At 42.5% G+C, this 12449-nt stretch overlaps 1 protein-coding gene across 3 annotated transcripts; it reads left to right on the top strand.

Moving 5' to 3' along the window:
* Window positions 1-2821: 2821 nt before the first annotated feature.
* On the top strand, window positions 2822-9542 carry srsf5a (serine and arginine rich splicing factor 5a). Of its 3 annotated transcripts, none has more exons than XM_021585447.3 (8): window positions 2822-2961; window positions 3460-3594; window positions 4066-4136; window positions 4347-4490; window positions 6107-6179; window positions 7787-7860; window positions 8148-8255; window positions 8528-9542. In XM_021585447.3, the coding sequence occupies exons 2-8, from the start codon at window positions 3469-3471 to the stop codon at window positions 8865-8867; spliced, it is 936 nt and encodes a 311-aa protein (XP_021441122.3). In that variant the 5' UTR covers window positions 2822-2961; window positions 3460-3468; the 3' UTR covers window positions 8868-9542. The 3 variants fall into 3 exon arrangements, with proteins under 3 accessions (XP_021441122.3, XP_090067791.1, XP_090067792.1); XM_090211665.1 differs by having other exon boundaries at window positions 2835-2961; window positions 6110-6179; XM_090211666.1 differs by lacking the exons at window positions 2822-2961; window positions 3460-3594; window positions 4066-4136; window positions 4347-4490; window positions 6107-6179 and adding an exon at window positions 6655-7100.
* Window positions 9543-12449: the final 2907 nt, after the last annotated feature.

The raw sequence follows: 12449 nt of genomic DNA on the forward strand, positions 1-12449 counted from the left end.
GATATATATTCTCTGTTTGGGAGTAACTACCTGTGGGTTGTTTTGAACGAGGACATTTCTGTTAAACGTCATTCTTAACTGAAAACAATGTGCCTAAGAAACAGAGGATTCGACAACAAGAAGTGAAGACATCTAAATATAATCTCTGATCATATTCATTTTATCATATGAATATTTATATTAGGGTGTTAATTTGTCCATAGCACGGTCTCGTGCATTGTTTAACAAGATGGTGTCTGCACCCCATGTATTTTTGCCAATTTACCACCATCGTGAATAACACTGTCAGATGACTCTGAAAGTTGCATTTACACTCTTCTTCCATGGAAATCTTTCATGATGAAACTCATAGTAACTGTTGAAACACAGGCCTTGGGTGACACTCCCCGCTGCCTCCCCTACTGCCTTCCCAGCTGATTTCACAGAGTGATTGAGTTGGTGTGTATGGGGGGGGGGGGCTGGGTTACAGTGGGAGCATTGTGTGAAGGAAAAGGGGTTTTGTTTTCTAAATGTCTTTTTGAATTGATGTGGAAATGTCTCTGAATGAGTCGGATTTACACACGTGCTCCCTGAAACAAGGGGGAAGTGGTCCTACCAGTCAAGTTCTGGACTAGTGTACTAAACTGACTACTATTCCATTAAAAAAAACACAAATAATGCTGTTTTCAGATGAGACAGACATGAGGATACATGTTATTCGCCCTTTTCGGTTCATGCGTTTATAATGCCGCTCTTGTAGATTCAATAGTATGCCTTGTGAAGCCCACTCCATTGTATTCCTGGAGAATAATATTGTCCTTTCTTTCTCTTCTCCTTGGTTTACTGTCTCTGTCTGTCTGCCTCCACCCCCTCTGTAACCCCCATCCCCCTCTCAGGAAGGAAATCACATGACCTGTGGTTGTTACACAGGTGTCTCATTACCATACACCATCTCCATGACAACTAGGTGGGGGGGAAAACTATTTATTTGTTTATATACTTATATTTTTAAATAATCTATATTTGTATTTATTTTTTAATGCAGTAACTCCTTTTTTTTTTTTTGCATTATCAGGAAGATTTGTGTTCTTCTTGTTGAAATGGGTTCTATAGAGGTCAGTGAATTGAACCCATGGATTTGAAATGGGTTCTATATAGGTCAGTGAATTGAACCCATGGATTTGAAATGGGTTCTATAGAGGTCAGTGAATTGAACCCATGGATTTGAAATTGGTTCTATAGAGGTCAGTGAATTGAACCCATGGATTTGAAATTGGTTCTGTAAAGGTCAGTGAATTGAACCCATGGATTTGAAATGGGTTCCATAGAGGTCAGTGAATTGAACCCATGGATTTGAAATGGGTTCTATAGAGGTCAGTGAATTGAACCCATGGATTTGAAATGTGTTCCATAGAGGTCAGTGAATTGAACCCATGGATTTGAAATGGGTTCTATAGAGGTCAGTGAATTGAACCCATGGATTTGAAATGGGTTCTATAGAGGTCAGTGAATTGAACCCATGGATTTGAAATGGGTTCTATAGAGGTCAGTGAATTGAACCCATGGATTTGAAATGGGTTCTATAGAGGTCAGTGAATTGAACCCATGGATTTGAAATGGGTTCTATAGAGGTCAGTGAATTGAACCCATGGATTTGAAATGGGTTCTATAGAGGTCAGTGAATTGAACCCATGGATTTGAAATGGGTTCTATAGAGGTCAGTGAATTGAACCCATGGATTTGAAATGGGTTCTATAGAGGTCAGTGAATTGAACCCATGGATTTGAAATGGGTTCTATAGAGGTCAGTGAATTGAACCCATGGATTTGAAATGGGTTCTATAGAGGTCAGTGAATTGAACCCATGGATTTGAAATGGGTTCTATAGAGGTCAGTGAATTGAACCCATGGATTTGAAATGGGTTCTATAGAGGTCAGTATTCCATACTTTACCATTGACACTTTCTACAGAGAAGAACAGTCGGATAACTTTTTCTATTGTGTCAATTTTAACCTCAATTGGTAATGTGCTTTTCCCTGAATTGAAAGACGATGCCACCATTTTAAGAATGGTAATGGAATAAAAAGATACAAGAATAACACCAATATATTTTGTCCTGTTGCATTGCATACAATAAGACCGCACAGAGTCTGACACAAACAACATTGAATGGGAGGAAAATCTAACTATGTATTTGTTTTATAGAACCTTTTATTTGACTAGGCAAGTGGGAGTGGAATTGCTGGGCGGGGGATAGAATGATGGTCAAAGATACAAGTGTAAAAAATAAAGTCAAAATAAAACAACAAGTATGTTTTGAATGACACTGAGGGGCAGTGTTGTACACATGAGTATACACATTCATTCAGTGTGGGAATGAGAGTGTGTGTGTGTGTGTATATATGGGGGGGTCTTGGGGTGGAATTATTTTTCGGGGGGGACTGTGGGGCTCTCGGATGGTTGAGGGGCAGCTCTTAGGGAACTGTGGGTGGATCATGGAGGGCAGGTGGCCTGGCTGATGGATCGCAGGTTTGGGTCCCTGTTTTTGACTTTGTGGGAGATCTGTCGACGTGACCTTCAGTTGACCCTGGTTGCTTCTGTGTGTCTGGTTGGGAGTCTGTTAGATGACTAATGTGATGTAGATGTTGAGCGGCTTCACTGCAAGTAGATTGCATGTTTTAAATATTAAAATAAAAAATAAAGTTGGTTAAGAACAAATTCCTATTTACAATCACGGCCTACCAGAAGACAAAAGGCCTCCTGTTGGGATGGGGATTAAAAAAATAAATATATATATATACTTTTTATGTTTGTTAATAATGTTGAGCTTGTTCATTTACAGATCCGGGGTTTTGTGTAACTTGTTTTGATAGGTCTAAGAACACACCCATTCACCTTGGTCCTGAAGTACATCCGGTTACCTCTCGCTGTCGCCATTTTGATACACAAACGAGCGAGAAGTAACGAAAAGACGACAGAAAGGTGAGCTTCACGTTTATAATAATTTAGCAGATTGGCACACATATTCGGCAAATACATAATGTACTGATTAACAGTTCATCCGAATGCCGAGGTAATATTGTAGCTAAGCTAGCAGAAAGTTAACTGCACGAGATACTTAACGACTTTCTCGCTAGCTAGCTAGATAGCAAGCTAACGTTTACATACCCGCGCCTTATCGATTGGGATTTATTTCATATAGAACGGTATATAACTGGTGTTGCTTATGTATATCTAGTTAAATATACTGTTGACGTTGCCGAACCTAGACTAACTTGCTGACTATCTGGCTAATATTAACTAAAATGACTAACGGCTGCTTAATTTGGCAACGTATTGTTAGCGCTTTGGCTAGTTAGCTACCACACTGGTCTGGGCCTTCTCAGTAAATGTTAGTTAGCTACGTGTTTGAGAGGGTAACGTTACTGTTTGTAGTTGAATAACTTTCCTGTTCCAAACATTTTTGTCGTTTAAATGCAGAGTATCATCATGAGTGGATGTCGTGTGTTTATCGGCCGTTTGAGCCCCCACGCCCGTGAGAGAGACGTGGAGAAATTCTTCAAGGGATATGGACGGATCCGAGAAGTAAATTTGAAGAACGGATTCGGCTTTGTGGTAAGTCGGTCTTGCCAATTGGCGGCGTTAGGGGCAGCTAACGGTTATAGCTAACCTATAACTATTCATTTTCAGACCGGGCTAGTAGAAAATGTTCCTAACTTAGCCCGCTGAGTGGTGAAATGTATTTTCCCAAATATTACATGGTTACAGATTAGTAAAACAAATATATATATATATATATATATATATATATGATAGACTACAAGCTCGGCTGACGAGTGCCCCTAAGGCCTGTCTGGGGTTGGTCAGTGAACGTTTGGATTGTTATGCTTCGTTCAAAACATCGGGGGAAAATACGAGATCAAATATGACGTCAGAAACCTTCAGGTCGGAGCTCCAGAAAGAGGCCCGAGTTGGATGACCCTTCAAATTGATTTTCAGTTCAACGCTCGTTTTTTTCCCAGTGGAAAAAACTGTTTTGAATGCGTCCTTAATTACATAACCCCCTTTCCCTTTGTCTTTCATCAGGAGTTTGACGACCACAGAGATGCGGATGATGCCGTATATGAGCTGAATGGCAAGGAACTCTGTAGTGAAAGGTAAAGATTTGGATGCATTCTTCAAAGTATTTAAGAAAGCTCAATGGTGAAATGTGTTTTGGGCGGTTACTCCATATAGTAGTAGTGGTATTTACACAGAACTGCTTCGCCCTTTGTCTGACTTGGGCCTAGCTGCATTCAGTGTGTGAATTTAATTTACTTTATCAGTCATTTCTGGTAGCCTCAGTATTAACTGTTTTGTCTCTATAGGGTGACGATAGAGCATGCCCGCTCCAGAAGAGGGAGGGGTGGTGGACCAGGGATGGGGGGTGGTGGTGGAGGAGGAGGAGGACGCTTCTCACCTCGTTTCAGCAGCTACCGCCAGGGCTCTGGCGGTCATAGTGGTGGCTCCAGGTATAGACTCCTCAAACCTCCTTTCACGACCTCTTCGCTTGCAGTTTGGCCTTCCAACATTATGTAAACGTCCTTAACTTCTTACGGCTGAAATAGCGTTAACGGGATTGATTTGACAACAGCCAAATTCAAACAAACAAATCTCATAATTAAAATTCCTCAAACATAGTATTATACACCATTTTAAAGGTTATTAATTAACAATAAGTTTGTCTAGGACACACGTTCCGCTGGCGGAACCCCCTCCCACAACATTCCGCTGAAAAGGCAGCACGGGAATTTCAAAAATATTTTTTTTTAGAAATATGAAGCTTTCACACATTAACAAGTTCAATACAGCAAATGAAAGATTAACATCTTGTTAATCTACCCATCGAGTCCGATAAAAAAATAATTTTTTTGCTTTACAGCGAAAACACAACATATGATTATGTTAGATCACCACCAAGTTAAAAAAACACGCAGCCATTTTCCCATCCGAAGAGAGGAGTCACAAACACAGAAAGAGATAAATAATAATAATCACTTTGATCCTCGTCAGATGACACTTATTGGACTTCATGTTACACAATACTTGTTTTGTTTGATAAAGTTCATATTTATATCAAAAAATCTCAGTTTGCATTGGCGCGTTACGTTCAGTAATGTTTTGCTTCCAAAACATCTGGTGATTTTGCAAAGAGCCACGTCTATTTACAGAAATACTCATCATAAGATATACTTCTCGTTAATGCAACCGCTGTGTCAGATTTCAAAAAAGCTTTACAGCGAAAGCACACCATGGAATAATCTTGAGTACAGCGCTCAGACACCAAAACAAGCCATACAGATACCTGCCATGTTGTGGAGTCAGAAATAGCATTATAAATATTCACTTACCTTTGATGTTCTTCATCGGAATGCACTCCCAGGAGTCCCAGTTCCACAAATGTTCGATAAAGTCCATTTATGTCCAAATACCTCCTTTTTGTTTGCACGTTTAGTCCAGTGATCCAAAATGCACAAGGCGCGGGCACTAAGTCCAGACGAAAAGTCTAAAAATTTAAATTACAGATTCTATTGCATAGAATCAATCTTTAGGATGTTTTTTTTAATCATAAATCTTCAATAATGTTTCAACCGGACAATTCCTTTGTCTTTAGAAATGAAAAGGAACGGAGCTCACGGCCGCACGCGTGATTTAGCTCATGGCATTCTGCCAGACCCCTGATTCAAACGGCTCTTATTCGCTCCCACTTCACAGTAGAAGCCTGGAACAAGGTTCTAAAGACTGTTGACATCTAGTGGAAGCCTTAGGAAGTGCAATATGACCAAAATTACACTGTATATTGGATAGACAAATCACTTGGAAAACTACAAACCTCAGATTTCCCACTTCCTGGTTGGAATCTTGGAATCTATATGAATTCTGGAACACCGGGCAATTTTAGGAGCTTTGACGTTTATTTTGCAGTGAATGGAGTTTAGTCAATGTGATTACAGTTTAGTGTTCAACGTGTGAACGTAAATGGGGTTTCTGTAATTTTCTGAGTGTGATTTGACAGTTCCTATGGTACCTATAAAACACTATCTCTTCCACGTTACAACTTCGCTCTCTCTCTCTCCCACCCATGCAGTAGGTATGGTCCCCCGGTGCGAACGGAGCACAGAATCATTGTGGAGAACCTGTCGTCACGGATCAGTTGGCAGGTGAGCGGTTACCCTCATCTGGTTCAATGTGATACAAAAACAATTATCCGTTACTTAATCTGGTACTGCCTTTTTTAGTCAGTGTGAAGCAGCATTTATTTAACATTTTATTGAAACATGCTATTTTTTTTATTGATAAAAAAAAACGTAGCAATATGTTCAATAGGTGACTAGAACGGCAAGGACCCGTTACGAATTCAGAATGGTTTATTTCTTGACTTCGTTTTAACTGTATCTTTCAAATAATAAGCACCTCTTAGACTTAAAGGTAAATGTAACCGAACACATCTTAACCCCCTTTTTTTTATATATATATATATATATTTTTTTATAAATGAGCTTAAAATTCTTATCTGGTTATTAGTTTATGAAGGAGTTGCATGCACTGCCTCCCCTGGAGGTGTCTGATGTGCATAGCGCCCTCTGCTGGTTGTGTTTTCAATAGTGTCCATTTGGTGCCTCTCCTTACACGCAGTTGCCGCTGGTCTAAATCTTGGCTGGGCCCCGTAGCTGGTGAAAGGGCTCTAGCGCAGGATAGCCTTAGGATGGTCCCTCGTAAAGCCCCAGTCTGGAGGTTCTGTGGTCTGGTCTGGTGGAAAACACCCCCCCCCCCCCCCGACTGCAGCCAGCCTGTAACTCCCTCAATCCACTCCACGTTCCCTACACTCTCCCGTTTGGTTCTTTTATCTGTTGCTGATGGAGCTGGGTGTGTTGACAGTTGGGCACACTGCACACCCTCTTCCTTCGTTCCTTCCCCTACTTGCTCTCTGGTGGTCCCTTGTGGAGGCTGGCCGGAGTCCGGGTCTGTCAAGGCTGAGGGAGGTCGTTTCTCAAGGGCTTAACACTGTGACTGCATTGGTTCCCATTGGTCCTCTATTTGGACAAGTGGCTCTTTGCTAATGTCTTCCTGGGTATGGAACGGTAAGTAACATATAACTCATGTGATTGGGTTTAAGGGTTGGGGAGGAACAGGAAGTAGAATTATATACCTTAGTCTTACCGGAGAACGCTTTCTATCAGTCTTTATGAGCCCTTATGGAATTATACTAGGCTACGTAATAGGTTAATGAAAGAAACCCCTTGATTAAAGTAGGAGTTTAAGGTCAAATAGAATTACATTGCATAGAATTATTTTTAAACGATACCCCCCCCCCCTAAAACCACGATAGTTGTCAAACCTCTTAACATTTCCAAGCCGCCCTCTCCCGGAAGGAATTTCTTAAGTTCTCCCTGCCTTAGTATCTTCTGTTTAAAAAAATAAATAAATGTGTAGTCTCCGTCAATCCTAGTTGTTAACGAACACCAAACAAATACAATACCAAGGAAACGAATAGTGTTACCATGTTTCTCCTATGGGTAAGATAAGTTAAACCAAGTTGGTCTACCCGCGAAGCTATTTCAGTGGCTCATCACTTAAAGCGGCCTCGTCTGAAAATGCTAAAACATCACATGATTTAGCGTGTTTTGGTTGGAAGTCAGTATTACGGGGTGGGTGGATTTTGTTGTCGTGGTTTACTGATTTAGTCTTTCCCAGGTTCACAGTAAACCCGTCTCAGCCACATTATACAGTCTGTTAGCTCGTCACTGACTCGTATGCTTCATCGTAGGACCTGAAAGACCTGATGAGGAAAGCCGGAGAAGTCACCTTTGTGGATGCACACAGAACCAACAAGAATGAAGGGTGAGCAGAGTTCCTCTGTCCAGTTGGCCCAGGATCTGGACTTTATTCATTAGTTGTATTCCGTACCAAAACTTTTGGTCTCGTTGCACGATGACCCATGTTCGTTATGGACTGAGAAAGGAAAGAGACTACCTCGGGCTTGTCCAATAATAAACCCACATTTTCTGTTTACATTTATTTTTTTTGTAATGTCTTGCTCTACTTGAAAACAAACCAAACATACCTTTTGGTTGAATGGTTGCTATTATGAAATGAGCTTGTTGACTGAATGTGATTTGATTCGACAGGGTGGTGGAGTTCGCATCACACAGTGATATGAAGAATGCCATTGATAAGCTGGACGGAACAGACTTGAATGGGCGCAAGTTGAAACTGTCTGAGGATCGCAAGAGCCGGTTAGTGTCTCCTTTTCCAATTGCAACTTAATAGTTTCATTGAGACGAGACACACAAGGAACTTGACTGTCATTTTCCAGCTAGTTGTAAACCAATGCTCTCATTATTTATATTTTTTAGTTTTGACACAATTCTGACAGTAAGGAAATGAGTTGGAGACAGGCATGTGGGTGAAAGTGGGGACTGACAAGTGTCCAGGGAGGGTGTTAGTAATATATTACGGCTCTTGGAGGAGGGGGGGAACAAAACTTGTCATTCTTCTGTTCCAACAGCCACAGCAGGAGTCGTTCCCGCGGCTCTCGTAGCTACTCCCGGTCCCGTAGCCGTTCCCCGCGCTCCAAGTCCCGTAGCAGGAGTCGTAACCGCTCCAGGAGCCCCCGATCTCGCTCGGCCAGCCGTACCCCGGAGAAGAAGCCTTCCTCTGCAGGAGGGGGCAGGGCTGCACATCGCTCCACCTCGCGCTCCCCGTCCCGGTCCAGATCCCCTGCCCCTCGCTCCCGTACCCCTCCCCCACGCTCCCGTTCTCGCACGCCTCCTCCCAGTTCCCCTGCCCCGGCCCGGAAGCAGTCTCCGTCCCGGTCTCGCTCCCCCTCGGTTGAGAGCCAGCACTGAGCCCCACTAGGGGGTGTGTGTAGTTCGGTGTTGTAGTGCAGTGGTGACTGGAGGGAGGACCGTCTCATTGGAATGGCTGGAATGGAATAAGAGGAACAGAATCCTTCATAGTGTTCCATTAAATCCATTCCATCTATTCCAATAAGCCTGTCCTGATTTTTAATGTGACCACCAGCCTCATAGTGGTATGGACTGAAGAGTTGTCATGCTGAGACCATGGCGGCCTGCTTGCTTGCTTGCTAGTGTGGAATGAATGGAGAGGCTTGCCTTTGGCGACACACTCCCACAATCTCTCATTTTTTTAAAATCAGAGAATTGGTTGTTGTGCCAGTATCTTGGATGCTCTGTAATGTTTTTTTCCTCTGTTTTGGGAGCCTTTTGTGTTTATAGGTCGGATCATGTTCAACTTCTAATTGTTTTTGTTTTTTGCCATAATTGAATAATTAAAACATGTTCCTTGGGGAAAACTGAACCGTTTAAGGAAACAGTGTGATTTTTTTTTTATTTTTTAGATCTTTTGATTGGGTCACATTCCTGTTGATTTGTCTTATCGTTCTCACTGCAGAGTGTACGTCTCATTGTGATTTAATGACATCTGTACCATTTGAAAGTTAAACTTTCTGTCCCCGAGTTTTCTGTTATGAGTCTAATCAATACAAGGTTATATTTCCATCACCACTTTGGTCCCGTCTGTGATTCCAATCTACACCTCAGACAGACCTCGTGTAAATGAAACGCATTATAATTTACAGACACAAGGTTTAGTTTTAACATTTGCTGAAAAATGCTATATGCACTTCACAAATTCTTATTAAATAGATACTTCTACTTTAAATTTGACTCAACAATTTAATATTGATTTTCTACCCAAGAGAACAATACTTAAGAAAACCATTGTACAGAAAACGTTAGATTTTAAATGTCCGTTCTTCTAGCCTGGGTACCAGTCTGTTTGTCGTGCCATTTATATTTGGCAAGGAGTTGAGTGAAATGGCACAACGATCTGGAACCAGGCTAATGTTCTATAGACTATGGACAGAACATGCACTCAACGGAAATCATACCTTGGTGTGTGGTTCATGTGGAATAAAAAGTCTGGATAATGGTTTCAGTCACAACTTGTCCATATTGAAGAGGTAAGGGAGGAGGATGGTAAAATGTGATCTGCACTACATACCAATTGGCATTCCTTTGGTATGCTCCATCTGGATACCCACAGACACAAGTGATCAGTACAGTCATCTGCACCCAATAGAGCTAGCCTTCCAACATTCTTACAGCCTACGGAGACAGGTAACCTAGTGGTTAGAGCATTTGGGCCAGTCACTGAAAGGTTGCTGGATCAGATCCCCCGAGCTGACAAAAGGTTAAAAAAAAAAAAAAAACATTTGTCGTTCTACCCCTGAGCATGGAGGTTAAACCACTGTTCTCTGAAGACGTGGAGGTTGATTAAGGCAGCCCCCCCCCCACACACCTCTCTGATTCAGTGGGGTGGTTGGGGTAAATTCAGTGGTTGGGGTAAATGCGGAAGAGGCATTCAGTAGTACAACTGAGCCCTTTATTTATACGTATCCTTAGATCTATTGATTGATATCCATTGCATTGTGTTCATTTGCATAAATATGAAAATATATATTACCATAAAACAATATCAGTTTAGATTATACCAGGGACAAACCTTTCCTTAACGGAAAAAATGTGTCCTTTCAAATCTAAATGTTTCAGTTGAACAGTTAGGTTCCCACAAGAACCCCCACCAGCTAAGGGGGTTCCCACAAGAACCCCCACCAGCTAAGGAGGTTCCCACAAGAACCTCCACAAACTAAGGAGGTTATTTGATGAACCCCGGCTCCTATGGGGTTGGGGTTCTAAGAACCGTAGAACCCTAAGGTTCTTCAAAGAACTTAGAAGAACCATTGTTGAAACACACATTTTTAGAGTGTCGTTATATTTAACTGTCTGACAACATGCTCTGATGAAAAGGCTTGACTTGAATTTTGTAATAACTCAGAGAGCGCATCAACTGAATATTGGAAAAATATCTTGGTCCCTTTCTAAACATAGCAATGTGAATGCGAAGAGGACTCGGACCCACAAAATAGGTGAAGTGAACTAAGTTCACTTTAAAGAGGACTGAGATCGGATCTTTTAAAGACGACAGATCTGATCTTTTATAAGTGGACTATATGTGAAAACACACGTAGTTACACATTTCAAATATGGACATTCCAGGGATATCTTACCCTCCCCCCGATTTTGATCAAATGTCTGGTATGATCATTTATTTTACAGACGCTTGTCTTACTGGACATAAATAGGAAATAAATCAAATAGGCTACACTGACACTATTTTCCATTCATACAAAAGGTCGAGTAAATTGCTTGCCGTGGCAAAGAAAGGAAATCCTTGATTTGTTCCAAGGAGAACAAAAACATCACTGCTCTAGAGGAGATCTGCATGGAGGAATGGGCCAAAATACCAGCAACAGCCCCAAAACATCACTGCTCTAGAGGAGATCTGCACGGAGGAATGGGCCAAAATACCAGCAACAGCCCCAAAACATCACTGCTCTAGAGGAGATCTGCATGGAGGAATGGGCCAAAATACCAGCAACAGCCCCAAAACATCACTGCTCTAGAGGAGATCTGCATGGAGGAATGGGCCAAAATACCAGCAACAGTGTGTGAAAACCTTGTGAAGACTTACAGAAAACGTTTGACCTCTGTCATTGCCAACAAAGGGTATATAACAAAGTATTGAGATAAACTTCTGTTATTGACCAAAGACTTATTTTCCACCATAATTTGCAAATAAATTCATTAAAAATCCTACAATGTGATTTTCAGGAATTTTTTTTCTCATTTTGTCTGTCATAGTACCTATGATGAAAATTTCAGGCCTCTCTCATATTTTTAAGTGGGAGAACTTGCACAATTGTTGGCTGACTAAATACTTTTTTGCCCCACTACCTCCAGATCAGACAAAGTGATTTCTGAGTCTCCAGCCTCGTCAGTAACACATAACAAACCAAGCTGCTGGAAATTTCACATTGTCATTATGCTCATTGGTATCGATATGCCTTGACTTGCAGGGAGAGGGCGTGTCCTCTCTGAACCCAGGGGCACCCCAGGGGCGTGTCCCCTCTCTGAACACAGGGGCACCCCAGGGGCGTGTCCTCTCTCTGATGAACTGACCCCGAACACAGGGACACCCCAGGGACGTGTCCTCTCTCTGAACACAGGAGCACCCCAGGGGCGTGTCCTCTCTCTGAACCCAGGGGCACCCCAGGGGCGTGACCTCTCTCTGAACACAGGGGCACCCCAGGGGCGTGTCCTCTCTCTGAACACAGGGGCACCCCAGGGGCGTGTCCTCTCTCTGATGAACTGACCCCGAACACAGGGACACCCCAGGGACGTGTCCTCTCTCTGAACACAGGGGCACCCCAGGGGCGTGTCCTCTCTCTGAACCCAGGGGCACCCCAGGGGCGTGTCCTCTCTCTGAACACAGGGGCACCCCAGGGGCGTGTCCTCTCTCTGAACACAGGGACACCCCAGGGACGTGTCCTCTCTCTGAACACAGGG

This window comes from Oncorhynchus mykiss, chromosome 19 (assembly GCF_057628025.1).
Source record: "Oncorhynchus mykiss isolate SJ-2025 chromosome 19, ASM5762802v1, whole genome shotgun sequence".
In the NCBI taxonomy this organism is placed as follows: domain Eukaryota; kingdom Metazoa; phylum Chordata; class Actinopteri; order Salmoniformes; family Salmonidae; genus Oncorhynchus; species Oncorhynchus mykiss.